General features: G+C 51.6%; 1 protein-coding gene across 5 annotated transcripts; it reads left to right on the top strand.

The window, feature by feature from the left end:
- Nucleotides 1–5,116: 5,116 nt before the first annotated feature.
- Nucleotides 5,117–16,851, top strand: LGALS12 (galectin 12). 5 transcript variants are annotated; one of them, XM_073217627.1, is made up of 10 exons: nt 5,450–5,581; nt 6,000–6,198; nt 7,479–7,567; nt 7,707–7,920; nt 8,731–8,850; nt 9,425–9,463; nt 10,006–10,032; nt 10,591–10,679; nt 14,086–14,236; nt 14,821–16,851. In XM_073217627.1, exons 3-10 carry the CDS (start codon nt 7,527–7,529, stop codon nt 14,965–14,967), a joined length of 828 nt encoding a protein of 275 aa, XP_073073728.1. In that variant the 5' UTR covers nt 5,450–5,581; nt 6,000–6,198; nt 7,479–7,526; the 3' UTR covers nt 14,968–16,851. The 5 variants fall into 5 exon arrangements, with proteins under 5 accessions (XP_073073727.1, XP_073073725.1, XP_073073728.1 ...); XM_073217628.1 differs by having other exon boundaries at nt 5,468–5,581; nt 6,109–6,198; XM_073217625.1 differs by lacking the exon at nt 6,000–6,198 and adding an exon at nt 6,306–6,653 and having other exon boundaries at nt 5,500–5,581.
- Nucleotides 16,852–17,448: the final 597 nt, after the last annotated feature.

Here is a 17,448-nt window from a genome sequence, read left to right as displayed (position 1 = left end):
GGGTGGTAAGGGTGAGGGGATAAAGGGGCACAAAAATCTCAATCATAATATAAATTGGTCATGGGGATGGTAAGGCAGCATGGAGAATATAGTCCATGGTTCTATAGCATCTTCTTTGTTGACAGACAATAACTACCCTAGTGGGGGTGAGGGTTTAATAATGTGTGTAACTGTTGAACCACTGTGCTGTATACTTGAAACCAATATAATATTGTATATCACCTATACTTCAATAAAAAGAAGAAAAGTAAAGAAATAAAGACCACAATGCCATTAGCACATTTAAAGGCATTTTAGCAATTCCACAATGTCATTGAATAATCAGTGTTCACATCTCCCTCCCTGATTGCTTATTTTTCTGTTTTTTGTTTGAATCAAAATCCAAATAAAGTCCAAAAGTTATAATTGGTTAAATGCCTCTTAATTTCTTATTTTATTAAAGCAGGAGTCAACACACTACAGCCCACATACTGCCAACTGCTGCCTGTGTTTATAAGGCCTGAGAACTAAGCTTGGATTTATACATTGTTAAATGGCTTAGAAAATAAAAATACTTGTACAATGTGGAAATTTTATGAAATCCAACTTTCAGCACCCACTAAAGTTTTATTTGAACATAAGCACACCCTTCATTTACATATTGTCTATGGCAGCTTTCCCACTGCAAAGGCAGATAATACAGTTGCTGTGGCTTCTGAGACTATGGCTTCAAAGCTTAGAATATTTACTCTCTCATCCTTTACAGAAAATGTTTGCCAACCTCTGATCTTACAGGTTTCTCTTCTACCTTTTTCTTTCCTTGCAATTTTTTAATTGAAGAAAGTGAGTCATTTGTCCTATATAGTCTCCCATGGTCTGAGTTTTCTTGCTGTTGCTCAGCATGATTAATTTATGCCCCATATTCCTATAAACTGTTAGGTCTACCAACTCAGTCAAATTCACATTAGGTGACTTTTTCTTCAAGAGCATTTCATTAGTTGCAATGTACGCTTCCATCAGGAAGTAAATATGATGGGAAAGTGATTGGAAAGTGCTAAGAACTTCCTGGGATTACGGGGTCTGCAACCCAACAGGGAAGAAAGAGTCAATCTATATGTCAAGAGCAGTGGCTGGAAAAAAATCAACTACTTCAACTTTTGAGCTGAGCTTCTGCAATAACCCTATGCTCCATGGAGTGGGGAGGAGGTTTGCAAGGATAACGTCAGAGTGAAAGCGTGCTGGCCCCCTGAGGCTGTGGGAGGTGCTGGCTCTTCCCTGCATCTTACAATATTTCTGTCCAAATGGTTCTATCTCTTTGGGAGGAAAGATAAGAAAAAAGCAACTGGCTTTATCCTGTTGGCTCCTCCAGCCAAGTGTGTGTCTTCTCTCTTCGATTAGATTGGAAGGTCCTTGAGGGCATGACTGATTGCTGTTTTCGCTTCAATGACCACAGCACCCAGTTATGAAAAATGGCTGCAGCCACTAAAACTCCCAGGGCAGAAGGGTTCAAAACCAATGGAAACTATTTTCTTGAGAGTATATTAACTTGCTTTCAGGCAAAAGCACCTTCACTCCTTCAACAAATACAGGATCATCCCCCATGTCCAGGCTCCATCCATACTGATTGCTGCAGCCCCACCTCCTCCAGAATGGTCTTGACTGGAATCAGCCGGCTTACCACCCCTCCAGATTATACCCACCGCCTCCTTGTTTTCCCATTAATGCCACCAGAATATTCCAGCTTGTTTGTTGATGCTGGAGTCACTTCTGGCTTCTTTCCCTCATCTCCCTTATCCACCCAGCTGAGGTTCGGTTGGCCCTTCCTGCCATGTGTTTTCCCAGTTATCACACCCTCTGCTCCGGGACGGTACAAATCTGCTCCTGTGAGAAACAGGGTCCGTGAGGGTTTCCAGCGACCTTAATGGGAACCAATGGAAGAAAGGGGTAGAGATGTAGACCGAAGTAGCCTCGTCGGTGCACCTGGGCCCAGAGAGTCAGGGAGTGTGAAAGGGGCTGCTGGATCAAGGAATGGGGGAAAGTAGGGCACCCCGAGGTCCCTGACCACAGGTTTCCCGGGCTGTTAATTGGTAATTCATAGGTATCAGTGAAATGGCCTTTGTCACAATCTGCAGCCAGTCAGAAGAGTACATGACTTGTTCATGCTTGGACCACAATTCCACACCTGGGGGAGAGACAGAGACTGGACAGAAGCCACAAACCATCACCTGTTACGGCCGTTCATTGTTTAAACATATTCTCAGCACTTGCTCTGTGTCAGGCATCTGCTCGGTACTAGGGGTATAAGAATAAATTTGCCCCTGTGGAATTTATAATCAGGGAGGAGGAAGAATGGGGAAACAAACATTAAATAATTCTTCAGTACATGATGACAAGTGTTCTGTGGGAAAGCACAGGCTGTAGGAAGCTGGGGTGGGAGTGGAGGAGGCCAGTCTGGGGCAGGGAATCCAGTGTCAGGGTCACGATCAGAGGCCCTCTGCTGGGCCTCTCCCAAAAGTTCCCCCTCACTCTGGCTCAGAAAGAGAGATTTGTCCTCCTCTGCCCCGGACAGACCAACAGACACTAAAACCCTCTCTTATTCTGGAGCCCTGCATATTCAACAAGTTCTGGAGTTGTGCTTAAGCCCAACCAGGTCCCTCCCAGCTGTCAAAACCTGGGGCCATCTGAAAAGAGAAATGAATTCTGCCTTCTCCCCCAGTGCAGGCCCTCATCAGCCCCCCACTCAGACTGCTGCAATAGCCTCAAGTTTTCAGAAAGAGAACAGTTAGAGCGACTCTTCGGACTCGATGAATTGTGTCAATCTCCCCCCACATCCCCCTTTCTATGCTGAAGTCCTGACCCGCAGTAACTAGAATGAGACTATTCGGAGATAAGACCTTTAAAAGGGTAATTACAGTAAAATGAGGCCATATGGTCAGGCCCCAATCCAATAGGTCAGGTCTACTGAGAAGAGATTAGGATGGAGACACACAGACTTCGGGGTGAGCCAAGGCGAGAGGCCTCGGAAGAAAGAACAGAAACCTGCCAACACCTCGATCTTGGGTTTCTAACCTCCAGAACTGAGAAAAAAAATGTCTGTTGCTTAAGCCACCCAGTCGATGGCTTTCTGCCGTGGCAACCTGACTAAGGCACCTTCCTTCCTCAATTTGGAGGTGGGGACCGAGGCCGGAATGGGGCGTCAGGAGCGCGCACGAAGGGGGCTGGTCAGGAATGGGGCTGAGGCCGGGACCAGGAAGCAGATCTGACTCCCCTCGGCGGGGCCCCATGTCCCTGCCCGGCTCCACCTTGGCTTCCTCCTCTCGGCTGGGAACGCAGAGCGTTCTTCCTGAGCGCGCCTCTGGTGGAAGTTCCCCACACAAACACCTTCAGCAGTGCGGCTCCACCTGCCCAGCAAGATGTGAGCAAACTCCCTGGCTCCTTACCCCAAGCCCTGCAGTGAGGAGCGAAGTCGGTGCTCGGCAAGCACTGACTGCATCAGAATCGCCGTGTGTGTGCGTGTGTGTGTCTGTGTGTGTGTGTCTGCGTGTGTGTGTGTGTCTGCGTGTGTGTCTGTGTGTCTGTGTGTGTGTCTGCATGTGTGTGTGTGTCTGTGTGTGTGTGTCTGTGTGTCTGTGTGTGTCTGCGTGTGTGTGTCTGCGCGTGTGTGTGTCTGTGTGTGTCTGCGTGTGTGTGTGTCTGTGTGTGTGTGTCTGCGTGTGTGTGTGTCTGCGTGTGTGTGTGTGTGTGTGTGTGTCCCTGCCACTAGAGTCCTCTAGGATAGGTCTGGGTGGGGCCCAAAAGTTTGCATTTCCAACAATCTGCCAGGATAGCCCCGGCCAAGACCCTTCCCCAGGAAGGCCCAGGCACTGCCCCTCCACCGGAGCCGCCACTTGCTCTTCCCTCAGCACCCCATCCTGGAGCCTTCACCTCACCTCGCCTCGCCCTGCCAGGAACTCCCTGCTGCCAAGTCTGCCCCTGTGGTCAGATCCCAGGACCTCCCAACTCAGGCTCAAGTGGAGAGGCTGTGCTGCTTTTTAAGAGAAGGCTTTACAAGATCTGAACCAGAACCGGACTGTGTAATCACAAGTCCAATCACACGCCTAAGTGGGCAAGTTGCAATGGGAAAGTGCTTGAAAGACCAAAGGAAAGATCCAGAGACGCCATCTGAGACCTGAGGGTTTACTGGGACTTCATGTACAGGGAGTCCAGGAGCTGCCAGCTGGACAAGGTGGTGCACCTCTATCGTGGATGGAAGGGGGCTGCTTATACGGGGTGAGGGCACAAAGATTACATGTGTCCCAAGGAGAGCAATTTATGCCTGTATTACGTGTTATGCCAGAAGGAATCATTCCTGTGTGACCAGCACCCCAAGGAAGCAAACCTTCAACAAGGGGTCTGCCTTACAATAAGGTGTGTCCGTCCACAAGGCAGGCCTGGGCTGGGCCAACACCAAGCCATTAAGAGACCACATATTCAGCATACCACCTGCACGAGGGGGCCATGTGGATACATGGCTACTTGGGGGCAAAAGGTTACAGGGGGATAGTGCTTGTCCCCAAGCAGACTGACTCTAATCCAAAGGATTACAGGGGGAATTTGATAAAACTGCAGGTGTCTGGGCCCAGCCCCAGATACACGCTTCCCTTGGACACGCATGGCTGTAGTCGCTGTATCAATACACAGATGAACCAAGGGAGTCCCAGAAAGATAGTGCCTTGTCCCAGGGCACGCAGCACGCTGGAGCAGAGACCGAGCAGGAGCGCCTGCTCTCCACTGCACCTTGCTGCCTTTCTGAGCCTCATCTTCTCAGGGGCTCTCAGCTCTCCCAGCCCTTTTCTCACCTCCCCCCACCCCACTTTCCTGTGACCCCAGCTGGGCCCTGGCATTTCCTGCTGCCTCTCCAGCTGCAGGCTTGTCAGCCCCCACTCCTGAGTGTTGTAATAGCCTTGGGGTTTCAGATAATGCTGAAATGGCTCCCCGGGGACTATAAAACTTGCAAAAGGGAGAGGAGTGGAGAAAGCGGCAAATGAGGTAAAGAGGTAAAAGCCTTTTGCGGAGAGGGGAGGAGGGAACAGAAAGCCACTCACGCTGGGGCGGGACCTCTCCTGGGACCTGCCCACATGCACCACCACCACCCCTGCCTCTGATGGGAGGCCAGGGCTCAGAAACCACAAACCCTTGCTGGCCCCAAAGGAGCCAGCGCCTGGCTTCCCTTTGCCAACACTCTGTGCTGCAGACCTAGAGGGTCTGGTTACCTAGTGCAAGCTTCCCGCTGCTGGACACAGATTTCTGCTGATACCCAGTTCAGCTGGTGAGGCTAGAGCTGGGCTACAGCACCAGGGGCGGACCACTGCCCTCCCAGACCTGCCCTCCCAGGCCTGCTCCAAGTGGCATTAGGACCCTGCCAGGCACAGGGACACTAACAGCTGGGAGAGCTCCCAGCACTTACGATTGGCTGGGTAATGCGAATCAGGCCAGTGGGGGCAGGGCTCCTGGAATCAAGATCTGCAGCCCAGTTGGAGGCACCCCACCCCTCATGTCACCTGGAGAAAAACTGGATCCACTTCCTGACCCCTTCATCCTGCAGCCGCCAGTCTTCCACCCGGTGAGCAGCTGCTCTGATTTGGAACCTTCTAGGTCTCAGAACTCCTCCCTCCCATCTGAGCCCAGACTCCCTCCGTCTTGCGCCTGCTCCCCCAGCACCTGCCCATGGCTCTGGAGGGCCCTCTTAAGCTTAGCAAAGTGGCTGACCAGCTAATTCTCACTTGGGTGTGAATGGTTGTTGGGCCCACAGGGTCCTTGCATTTTTAAAGTGGAGGAGCCTGCACACCCCCTGCTGTGCCCCTACTGTATGACAGGTGGCTAGGAGGTTCTGGGAGGGAGGGTAGTATCCTTGTGGGGGACACTGATTACTAGGAAGGGCAGTCTCAGCTCCAGCCTGGAAGGGAGTCAGGTCAGAAGGGAGTGGGGGTCCCTGGCTTCCTCCTTCTGCTCAGTCCCACACAGATTTTTCTGGCTTTCAGGAAGGCTGACCTCCCATCAGATACCACCCTCCCACCATTGACCACTAATTATCATTCTCTACTTGGCCCTCTCCTCCCTGGAGAGCTGCATCAGCTCCATTAATTACAGGCCAGGCTTGGAGCCTAAGAAGGCGGAGGGACTGAAGTGCTGTGCACCCTCTGACAGCCTGGCATCTCCTGCACCTCAGCAGCTGCCCAGGTGCCTGGTAATGGGGTGAAGCCGGGGCCCAGGTTGCTGTGCTCCTTAATTTTCAGGCTTCCAGCAACCACAGGAGGGCTGCGCTGTTGGGTCTCTGCTCTTTCTAGGTGGTTTGGGCTTCTGAAGGCTGCGGAGAGTTGGAGTACACCAGTGAAGGCCAGTCCTCACCAGTGATACAGCCCGATGTGGACCTGCTGCACATTCACACTCATTCTGCAAACACCCAGTCAGAGCCCATGGCTGCCAGGCACCGAGCTCAGAAGGGAAAGACAGGGGCTTGTGCCCCCACCCCCACTGCACACACAGCCAGCCGCACACCTCCCTGCGCACCAAGCGGGCCATGCAAGTGAAGTGCTCTAGGGATACAGGGGAGGGAAGGAATAATCCAGGCATCAAAGTGGATGATGCTTAAAACCGAAAGTTTCTGTGATGACTGCCCTTGCACTGTTCACCACGTAAGAACTTATTCACTATGTAAGAACTTGTTCACCATGTAAGAACTTGTTCGTTATGCTTCAGAAGATTGGAGACTGTTGAGAATTAGGCTTGGGGTTGATTAATGATTGTGCATTGAGTCCCCTATACAGAATTTTATTGTTGTTAACAACCATTTGATCAATAAATATGAGAGATGCCCGCTCAAAAAAAAAAAAAAAGGTGGATGATGCTTGAAGAAGGTGTTAGGATCCTTGAAAGTCAAGTCAGATTTCACAGGGTGGAGGGAGAGCAGAGGAAACAACCCTAAAAAGGTAGGGAGTTGTAAGAGTGTGTGTTGTGTTTTAGGAATGCCACACTGCTTCCTTGGGGCATAGGTGGGCCATGGTTAGGCATCTCCCCTGGCGTCCACGTCTGGGGCCACCGCAGCAGGTCCTAACTTGGCTGTCCTTCTGCCTCCCAGTTCCAGGGCTCTGGCCAATAAACAGTCCCCAGGAAGCTTCAGTACAGGCTTCTGGAGGCCAGGTGGCATCCAGTGGACAGCAAGCCTCACTGGGGACACTACTGTGCCCTGGGAGCTGGGGAGAGGGGCTTGGCTGGTGCTCCAAGCGGGTAGGGGAGCTGCACTTGGCTTCCTCGGTGCAATGGGGCTTTGACATGGGAAAGTCTGGGAAAGGGGAGCAGGAAGAAGAAAACATTTCAAAGAAAACTAATTTTTGCCCATAAGGACATTGTCTGTCTGGGGCAGGAGAGAGAGTTTTTGTCTTCTTTGCTCCAAGCCCCCTCCACAGGGTCCCTAAGCCCTTTCTCCAACCCTGTATGGATGGTTTTCTCCCCTTTATCAGGTGGTTCCTTATGTCACGACAATTTTTGGTGGCCTGCGTGCAGGCAAGATGGTCATGCTGCAGGGAGTGGTCCCCCTAGCTGCACACAGGTAAAGGGGTGCTCCACAATGGGTAAGGGGATCTGGAGCTCAGCCCCAGAGGCCTCGAGTTGTGGGTTCTCCCTGCCTTCGTGGTCTCTGAGGGGGGTCTCAACCAGCGATGCCCTTGGGGAACCTCACTTCCCACCAGGTTCCAGGTGGACTTCCAGTGTGGCTGCAGCATGCACCCCCGGCCAGACATCGCCATCCACTTCAACCCTCGCTTCCACACCACCAAGCCGCATGTCATCTGTAACACCCTGCACGCTGGGCGCTGGCAAGCCGAGGCCCGGTGGCCCCGCCTGGCCCTGCAGAGAGGAGCCAGCTTCCTGATCCTCTTTCTCTTTGCAAATGAGGAAATGAAGGTAGGTGGAAGGGATGGGCATCAGGTGTCTAGAACTTTTGTCCTGCCATACCCCCCTTCCTTCCAGTGAACTCCCCATGCCATTGTGTTAAGGGGTACTGGGGGGAGGGATGGATTACCGAGAGGACCGAGATGCTGCTGAGCTCAGTTCCCAGCTGCCCTGGTAGCCCTGCTACAAGAAAGCCTGGCCCTGGAGGGGGCGCCATAGCCACAGTCTCAGCAAGCACAGGGGTGGGCCTGCACTACACCCTGTTCCAAGCCTCTAAATATCAGCTCATTGAGAGCCCATGAGGAGGGGACCCTCTTTCTTCCCATCTCCCAGCTGAGGGAACAGGGGACAGGGACAGGGAACTTGACCTCAAGGCTTTCACTGCTGATGTGAACTCCCACCAGAGAGATGACAGGACCTTCAGACTTCTCCAGAGGAGAGGGGAGCTGGTGGGAGGCAGCAGTGGCTGGAGGGGCCTGTGGAGTAGGGGTTCACCCAGCCCCCTGAGCCTGCCTCTCCTCAGCTGTGGACGGGGAGGCTGCTGCTGGCAGGCCTGCTGAGAGGCCCAAGGAGGGACCGTGTGGGAAGGTGCCCTGTCAGGGGCGGGGGCGCACTCAGAGGGGCCATCTGTCAGCTCTGCCACCTCGGGAAGGTCACTTGGGCTCCCCAGGCTTCGGGCCCCTCGTCTGCAGAATGTACCTGTGCCACAGAGTCAGTATGAAGTTCAGTGAGAACTCTGGTCAGAGCGCTCCCCGAAGCCTGGCCTGTGGGTGTGAACTCGGGGTATCACCTGCTGCTGAACCAGCCTGTCTGTCTCTCCAGGTGAGCGTGAATGGACAACACTTTCTCCACTACCCCTACCGGCTCCCACTGTCTCGTGTAGACACCCTGGGTATATTTGGTGACATCTTGGTGAAGGCCGTAGGATTCCTGAACATCAATGTAAGTTCCCTCGGGGTCAAGGACTGGGTGGCAGCAGCCTCTGGCTGCCCCTGAAGCCCGGACCAGCTGGACCCTGCCTGCCGGGGGCAAGCCTGTCACACCAGCTGTAGCCAAGGCAGAGGGTCCATCAAGGTGTCAGATATGAGTCGGTGAGGGAAAGAGAACATGACCCCAGGAGGGGCTAAGAGCCTTGGGCAGAGGTTGATACTGGGTGGAGGGTCTGGTCACCGCGGAGGAGCAATGGCCAGGAGGCGAGTCACTAGGAGGCTTGGAGCAGGGGACCCAAATCCAGCAGCTGGCTGTATTGTTCCCACCTAAGGAGCTCATTAAAATGTGGATTTCTGGGGCCTATCACCAGAAATACTGGTTCAGTAAGTCTGAGGTGGAGCCTAGGAATCAGCATGTTTAAATGCCAGGTTTGAGAACCACTGACAAGGCCTAAGGGGAGAATGAAGAGAATCAAGGCCAAAGCCAGCCTCCGCCCACCTGCCAGGCACAGGCAGGAGCCAGACAAGTGGCTCTGAAGGCACACCCGGCCCTGCAGCCTGCTTCTCCCTTTCCTCTTTCCCAACAGCCATTTGTGGAGGGCGGCAGCGAGTATCCGGTTGGACACGTGAGTCTCTTGGGAGTCCGTTTGGCCGCTGTGGTCTCCTGAGCCGCTGGCTCTCCCTCCTCCCCCGCTTGACTGCCGGGCGCTGGGCTGCTGCTCATGTTGCAGGGGCCCAGCTGCCCTGCCCCACTGCGGTTGCTGTGGACACAGCTGGCCCTGCCTCAGTCCCTGGCGCCAGGGCCGGCTTGAGCAGACAGAGGGGCGCGGGCTGACGGCCCGGACTGGGCAAGGCCCCAGAATTCCTCTGAAAAGGTCCATCCCAGTATGAGCTTTCAGTCTCAGCCTCAGAGGCTGGCTGGCAGCAGGGGAGGCCCGTGTACTTCCTAAGGGCCACACAGGCCCTCTGTCTAGTTCTTCCCCATCATTCCAGGGCTGGGGTCCATCTGAACTCAGTAGGCCTCCACAGGGGCTCCAGTCCTTTACCTGCATTGTATCTGAGAGAGACACCCCCCCAGATCCCCAATTTTTAATAATGATATCAAGAGACCCCCTTTCATTGAGCAAATGCTACGTGGCCTCCATATCCCTCTTTCTTTCCTTGACAGCCTTTCCTGCTGACGAGCCCCAGGCTGGTGAGTGACCTCCCTCCTGTTCCTGTGGGAGGTGGAGTCTCTCACCTGCTCCGTCTGGGGTGGGGGGCACCTCCACCTGGCGGGAGATGCCCTCAGCACAGGGCTTCCCCTCCCTTATAGACCTGCAGGTGGAGGGTGGACCGGGAAGCTTCAGGCTGGGGCTCCAGCTTCATTTTCCTTTTCTCCATCTATCCTGCGCACAATTGTTTGACACTTTTCTGTGCCAGGCCCTATGCCAGGCTCTAGGATAGAGGCACAAGCCAGCCTCTGCCCTCCTGTTACTCACAGGCTGGAGGGGAGGCCATTGCAGGTGGAGGGGCAGCAATGGGGAACATATGGAGGGCACCAAGCTCAGCCTGGAAAGGCCAGGGGAGAGCAGAGTACAGGAGGCCAGGTGTGCAGCAGGTGTTTAATAGGTGAGCAGAGCCAAGTGTCCTCCTGGCTGTGGGCCTCGAAGCAGAGCCTTACCTGCCCCAGGGCTGCCAGCCCGTGAGGGTGGCCCACAGCCACTCCCAGGGACTGTGAGTGGCCTTCTCAGTCACCTTCTGTGTCCTTCAGGAGGTGCCCTGCTCGCGTGTCCTTCCCCGGGGTCTCTGGCCCGGACAGGTCATCATACTGCGGGGGCTGGTCTTGCCAGAGCCCAAGGAGTAAGTACCCAGATGGGGGAGAGGGAGCAGCTCGTCTGCGCGGCTGGGGCTTTCTCAGCATTACTGGTTTATCTCCAACACCACCAGGTCATCCCCTTTACAGACGAGGACACAGAGGAGCAGAGGGCAGTAAGCTGCTTGGGCTGCAGAGCCTGGGAGAGTGGGCTGGGATTGGGACCAGGGCCCGGGCTGCCTGCGTGGCCCAGCAGCTCCAGTTCTGGGAGCATCCTCCGCTCCAGCCACAGGCAGCCAGCCTCTCCTCACGGGTCTCAGCTGCGGCCTCAGGAAAGGCTGCGGAAAGACGTAGGCTCAGACCCAGAAAGAGGATTCAACCGCCACAGTGACAGCGCCCCAGTTTAGGAGACACAGCCAGGGGGGCCCAGAGGCAAGGCCTGGTGCACACACTACCCACGTGGGCGATGCCTAACCTCTCCCACAGGGGGCGCTCCAGCTCCACTTCCCAAACCCGTGGGCGCCAGGCTGGTTAGACAAGGTCTTTCCTTTTTCCTTTCTGTTCTTTCTTTTTTCCTTCCTTCCTTCCCTTCTCTTTTCCTTCTTTCTGGATTGGCATTGGACTTCCTGACCTTTCTGGGCCAGGTGGCCTGGGTTTGACTTCTGCTGAGGACACTACCCACGCAATCACAAGGCAGTTACTTTTCTTTTCTATGCCTCAACTTCCTTGCCTGTAAAAAGGGATAATAATGGTGCCAGCTTTAAGGGTGGTATAAATGCTTAGAATTGTGCCAGGCCCACAGTAAGTGCCCCACAAGTGTGGTGGTATCAGAATTCTCTTGGCAGAGGGCCGGGGAGGACGGAGAGCACCGCGTGTTCTCCCTGCCCAATCCCCTTTTGTTGTGCTTTTGTTTTTGAAGTTACCCACTTCACTAAACCCTTGCCCTGCGTGCTTGTGGTCAGACCAGCAAATTCTGGGGCAGTCATGTGGCACGACCCTGGACCGTGCAGACCTCTAAAGCCGGCATTACTGGGCTGGAGTCCTGGTTTTGCCTCTTGTAAACTCTGTGGACTTGGGCAGGTCACTACCCTTCTCTGAGGCCGAAGTCCTAAGTTTCCCCATCAGAAAAAGAAAGGAGAAAGATAATCCCAACCCAATAAGGAAAATGAAAACGTTCCCAGTGATAGAATACCTGCCCCAACCTTGGAGACATGAGACCAGGTTCATACCGAAGCTCAAAGTCACATGGTTGTTATTAGTGACACAGCAAGTGATCTAAAGGCTCTTTCCCAAGGGACATGAACTCCCATGCCCTTGGAGGCCTAACAGATCACATAACTAGTGAGGCTCCAGGCTGAAAAGGTGGTGAGTGAACAGAATATTTCCATAAACCCACTTGTCTTGCCGATGGGTTTTGGCCCCAGCAAGTTCACTATGGATTCAATGAGACCAAAAAAATGACAGTGGAACATTCTTGGGGTGAAAGGGTTACACCCAACTTTATTCCAACTGTGGCAGGTCAGTCACTAGAATCCCGTCCACTCACAGCGAGTCTGCGTTCAGCAAGCCCGTCTCTGCCTCTGGGCCTCTCTGCCCCCGAAGCTGTCTCAGTCTCTGTCCTTGGCCCTGCCACCACTCCAGCCTCTGCTCTCTGCAGCTGTGTAAGCCTTGCAGCTGTGCCACCATGCTACCATGTCACCCAGAGCACTGGGCAGAGCTCTTTATATGGAGTTAATAACAATGAATTGCCCACACGTGTGCAGTGAGCTAGCCGACCAGGGCCAGGTGAGAATCCTGGCCACAGGAACCTTCACTTTATCCACACCACTCATGCCAGATCTTCTGATTAGTTTTAAAGAGAAACTGGAAGCTATCTTTTATATAAACTCTTAATTTTTGAATATGGTATTCAAAGTTGAAGAATATTATGGACCAACCAGAACATTTCTACAGGCCAGTTCAGCTGTGGGCCCCCATCAAGACTCAGCACAGTGCCTGGTGCTTAGTCAGCCTGCAGGAAGAGTGGCTACTGCTGTGGTTGTTTTCTGAAAGCCACTGTGGCTTGAATCAGACAGAGGGAGAGAGTGTTGGAGGGCATGGGAGTCATTTGCTTTAAAAATCTGCCCGTTCCTCTCTAGCCCCTGCCTCAAGCACTGAGGACATGGGCATCCAGTTAAAGCCTCCAAGAGCCTCAACGGGCATCTAGAGGGAGGTCATTACCCGGCCCAGGGCTGTGCTGGACTTGGCTGAGGGGACATCGAGGCCTCCAGGAGTTGTCAGGCCAATGGAAGACAAAGCCTTTCCCGGGGAAGGGTCTGCGGAGGGGCTGGGGCTGGAGGCTTCATGCAGTCTGCTGTCCAGGGTCCTTGCCTTCCCAGCTTCTTCCCAGTGGGGTCCCCTGACAGCTCTTACCAAAGCTGGAAATGGATGGGGCATCCTCCTGGAATAGACAGGCGGGTCCCTGAGAGGCCCACCCAGGGTGGCCTTTCCTACTTTGCCCACTTCTGCACCAAGTCTCCCCTCGGCTGTCCACCACATCCTGCCAAGGAGGCAGTCAGCCGCAGCTTCAGGCATGGCGTTTCAAAGGTGACAGAAGCTCCCAAGGCGTGAAACAGAATCTGCCAATGCTTTTGAGGGGCAGGTGCCAGGCAGCCCAAAGACCCCCATCTCCAGAGGCCAGTCTGGAGTCCCACAGCTCTTACTAGTAACAGCAAGTGGGTTATTTCCATAAATTTTCTGGTCCTCATCTATTAAATGGGCTGATAAACCTCACACCTCAGGATTTCATGAGGACTTAGGAATAGTAAACAGTAGCATCTATAAAACACCTATTGTGTGCCCCATACTTGCTAGATTTCATGTACATTATCTCCTTCTTGCTTTTGATGGCCTCGTGAGGTAGGTATTGTATTATATAATTTTTAAACAACAGGCTGTGATATGCATACTTATTTCATGCTGGGGGCTGTCCTAAGCACTTTACATGTGTTAACTCACTTAATTCTTACATCTCTGGGGAGGCAGGTAGAGTACTATTGTTCTCTCCACATTTCAGATGAGGAAACTGAGGCACAGAGACTTACCTAAGCTTGCAGGACTAGAAAGCAGCAGAGCTGACCTAGGCAACCAGGCTTTAATCTTATGCTTTTTGCAGAACACTTAAGACAAAAGCTGGTACAAAGTTAGCACTCAACAAATGTTAGCTAGAGTAATAGAATTCTCCCCATTTTGAGGAGAGGAACCTGAGGTTCAGGCACAGTAATTTGCTCTTTATGGTTCTCCAGCCAGTGGGTAGAAACGTGGGCATTCAAGCTCAGGCGCGCCTAAGACTCCACCAGGTGTATCCAGCCCTCTGAGCCCTTAGCTAAATCTTCAGCAGCCGCAGCTCAGAGAGGTCAGGGAGCCAGGGCCCGGGGGCCTCGGACGCTGAGCTTTCTGGGTCCATCTCCGCAGTTTCACGCTGAGCCTGCGGGATGAGGCCGCCCGCATCCCCGTGACTCTCAGGGCTTCCTTCGCAGACAGAACTCTGGCCTGGATTTCGCCCTGGGGCCAGAAGAAGCTGATCTTGGCCCCTTTCCTGTTCTACCCAAAGCGATTCTTTGAGGTCAGTCACGGTCGAGCGGCCTGATCTCCCAGGTCACGGTCGAGCGGCCTGATCTCCCAGCTGGAGGGCAGAGCTGCACACCCAGCAGGGAGACTGGGGCTCCTCCGGGGCCCGCCACGTGGGGTTGGCCAGCCAGGGCCTGCTGCAGGGAGAGAACACCACGCCATGGCTGTCAACCCTCCCTGCTGCTGCCTGCAGAGTTTTATCTTATTATTTCAGAATAAGTTCACCATTTTGCATTCCTTCCAGCACTGTAATCCATCGGGATTGACCCTGGCATTAGCCTTATTAAGAGCCCCCTAATGACGCAAACACGCAGCCAGGGCTGAGAACCATGCCCTCAGGGGAGGCGTCCTCTATTCCTGATGGTGAAACGGAGGCCCAGGGCTGGGAAGATCCCCTGTGAAAGGTCACAGTGGGCTGGTGACAGGCTGGGCACCTAGTCCTATTCTTTTGCACGGCTGGGTGCCCTATGGGGTGTGGTGGGTGTGTCCTTTGTGGGGAGGGCTCCCTATGTGGGGCATCAGCAGGCAGCAGAGGGTGTGCCTGACAGTCTGCAAAGCTCTCCTGTCCTCCTTTCCCAGGTGCTGCTCCTGTGCCAGGAGGGAGGGCTGAAGCTGGCACTCAATGGGCAGGGCCTGGGGGCCACCAGCCTGGACCAGCAGGTCCTGGAGCGACTGCGGGAGCTCCGGATCAGTGGCAGCGTCCAACTCTACTGCGTCCACTCCTGAGGAGAGATCCAGAGGCACGCTAGGGAAGGAGGGCCAGCCCATAGGATGCCCCACAGATGGCCCAGCTCTCCTCCCCTCATTAAACTGCCACCTGTCACCACCACCCGAGTCTGCAGCGCTTTGGGCCCCAGAGCAGAGAGAAGGCCATCTGCCAGGGCTCCTCGTGTGACGCCGCTCCCTCCACTAGGAGCCTGGGATCGGACTCCATCGTCCTTCAGAGCCTAGATAAGGAGGCAGATCTTGTAGCCAAACAAGGACACTCAAGAATACAGTGGCTTAAGGGATTTAGACACTTATTTTATTCTCATCTAACAGTTCTGGAGAAAATGGTCCAGGGTGAAATGCTGAGTTTTAACATAATTGTAGATTTTAGTAACCCCACCACCACAGTCAGAACATGTAACAGCCCCATCGCTCCAAGAACACCCTGGTGTTACTCCTTCGTAATCACACCTCCTTGACCCCAGTGACCCAAAAATCTGTTCTCCATTACTACATTTTTGTCTTTTTGGGAATGTCGTAAGTGAAATCATACAGAATGCGACCTTGTGAAACTGTTTTCTTTTTGTTCAGCGTTCTTTTGAGGTTAATCTGAGATGCTGTGTGTATCCGTTACCCATCTCTGTTCATACTCAGTAGCATTCCATTGTTCCACAATTTGTTTACCAACTGACCCACTGAGAGAATTTTTGAATTGTTTTGAGTTTTTGGCAATTATGAATAGAGCTACTAAAAACATTGGTATACAAGTCTTTGTATGAACATAACTTCTCGTTTCTCTAGGGTAAATACCTAGTACTGGGATTATTGGATCATATGATAAATGCATGTTTAACTTTGCAAGAAACTGCCAAACTATTTTCCAGAGTTTTATTTCATTATTTCAGAATGGGTTTACCATTTTGCATTCCTTCCAGCGCTGTATGAGATTTCCAACTGCTCCGCATCTTCGTACTTACTACTGTCAGCATTTTTTTTTTTGTCAGTTACTAGTCACATTTTATTTTGTTATTTGTATCATGGGTACATAAGTGCATATTCCTTATTAAAGCTCCTTTCAGGGTTTTTGTGGGGTTTTTTTTGAGAGGGCATCTCTCATGTTTATTGATCAAATGGTTGTTAACAACAATAAAATTCTGTATAGGGGACTCAATGCACAATCATTAATCAACCCCAAGCCTAACTCTCAACAGTCTCCAATCTTCTGAAGCATAACGAACAAGTTCTTACATGGTGAACAAGTTCTTACATAGTGAATAAGTTCCTACATGGTGAACAGTGCAAGGGCAGTCATATCACAGAAACTTTCAGTTTTGATCACGCATCATGAACTATGATGTCAAAACAATCAAGTCAGATATGATTATTCATTTGATTTGTATACTTGATTTATATGTGAATCCCACATTTCTCCCTTATTATTTTTTTTAAATAAAATGCTGAAGTGGTACGTAGATGCAAGATAAAGATAGAAAGCATAATTTAGTGCCTTAAGGGGGCAAGTGTAGATAGGAGATCAGGTGTGTGCCTATAGACTAAGTATTAATCCAAGCTAGACAAGGGCAACAAAATATCCACGGATGCAGAAGATTTCTCTCCAAACAGCGGGGGTGAGGTTCTAAGCCTCACCTCTTGTCAGTATTTTTTATTTTACCTATCCCCATTGGGGTGGAGGGGTACCTCGTTGTGGTTTTAATCTGTAGTTCCCTGAGGCTGAAGATGGTGAGCATCTTTTCATGCATTAAATTTGTCATCCATGTGTTCTGTCTGGTGCAGCAAATCTTTTCTCCATTTTTTAATTGAGTTGTTTGTTTTCCTGTCATTGACTTTTAAACGTTCTTTATATATGCTGGATAAAAGTCCTTTGTCAATATTTATAAATAATTTTTACCAGTCTCAGCTTGTCTTTTCATTCTCTAAACTATTTCACAGACCGAAGCTTTTTCATCTTGATTAAGTCCAATTCATCAATTTTTTTTTCACTGACGGATTGTACTTTTGGTGTCATATCTGAGAAGTCTTTGCCTAAAGAAGTTTTCTTCTGAAAGTTTGACACTTTATAGGTGACATTTAGATCTCTGATTCATTTTGAGTTTATTATGATGTGCAGTTTAAGCCAAAACTTTTTTGTTTGTTTTTTGGGGATTTTTTGCCTATGGATGTCCAATTATTCCAATAACAGTTTCTGAAAAGACTAGCTATCCTTCTTTGTTGAAGTGCTTTTACAACATTGTCAAAAATCAATTGACCGTATTTGTGCAGTCTTATTTTCTGGACTCTCTTCTCTCTTCCATTAATCTATATGTGTATCTCTGTGCCAATACCATACTGTCTTGACCTCTGTATCTTTACAGTAGATCGTGTAATTCCTCCAACCTTATTTTTCCTTTTCAAAATTATTTTGGCTAGCCTTGTTCCTTTGCCTTTTCATATAAATTTTAGAATCAGCTTGTCCATATCTACCAAATATCCTGCAGGGAT

This window comes from Manis javanica, chromosome 11 (genome assembly GCF_040802235.1).
Source record: "Manis javanica isolate MJ-LG chromosome 11, MJ_LKY, whole genome shotgun sequence".
Taxonomy (NCBI): Eukaryota; Metazoa; Chordata; class Mammalia; order Pholidota; family Manidae; genus Manis; species Manis javanica.
This window is presented reverse-complemented; position numbering and strand designations above follow the sequence as displayed.

Coding starts and splice junctions, on each gene's coding strand:
- LGALS12 (XM_073217624.1), top strand. CDS start 5,513: ATGTCACCTGGAGAAAAACTGGATCCACTTCCTGACCCCTTCATCCTG. Junction 7,568..7,706: donor GTCCCCCTAGCTGCACACAG/GTAAAGGGGTGC, acceptor ACTTCCCACCAG/GTTCCAGGTGGACTTCCAGT. Junction 9,464..10,005: donor GCGAGTATCCGGTTGGACAC/GTGAGTCTCTTG, acceptor TTTCCTTGACAG/CCTTTCCTGCTGACGAGCCC.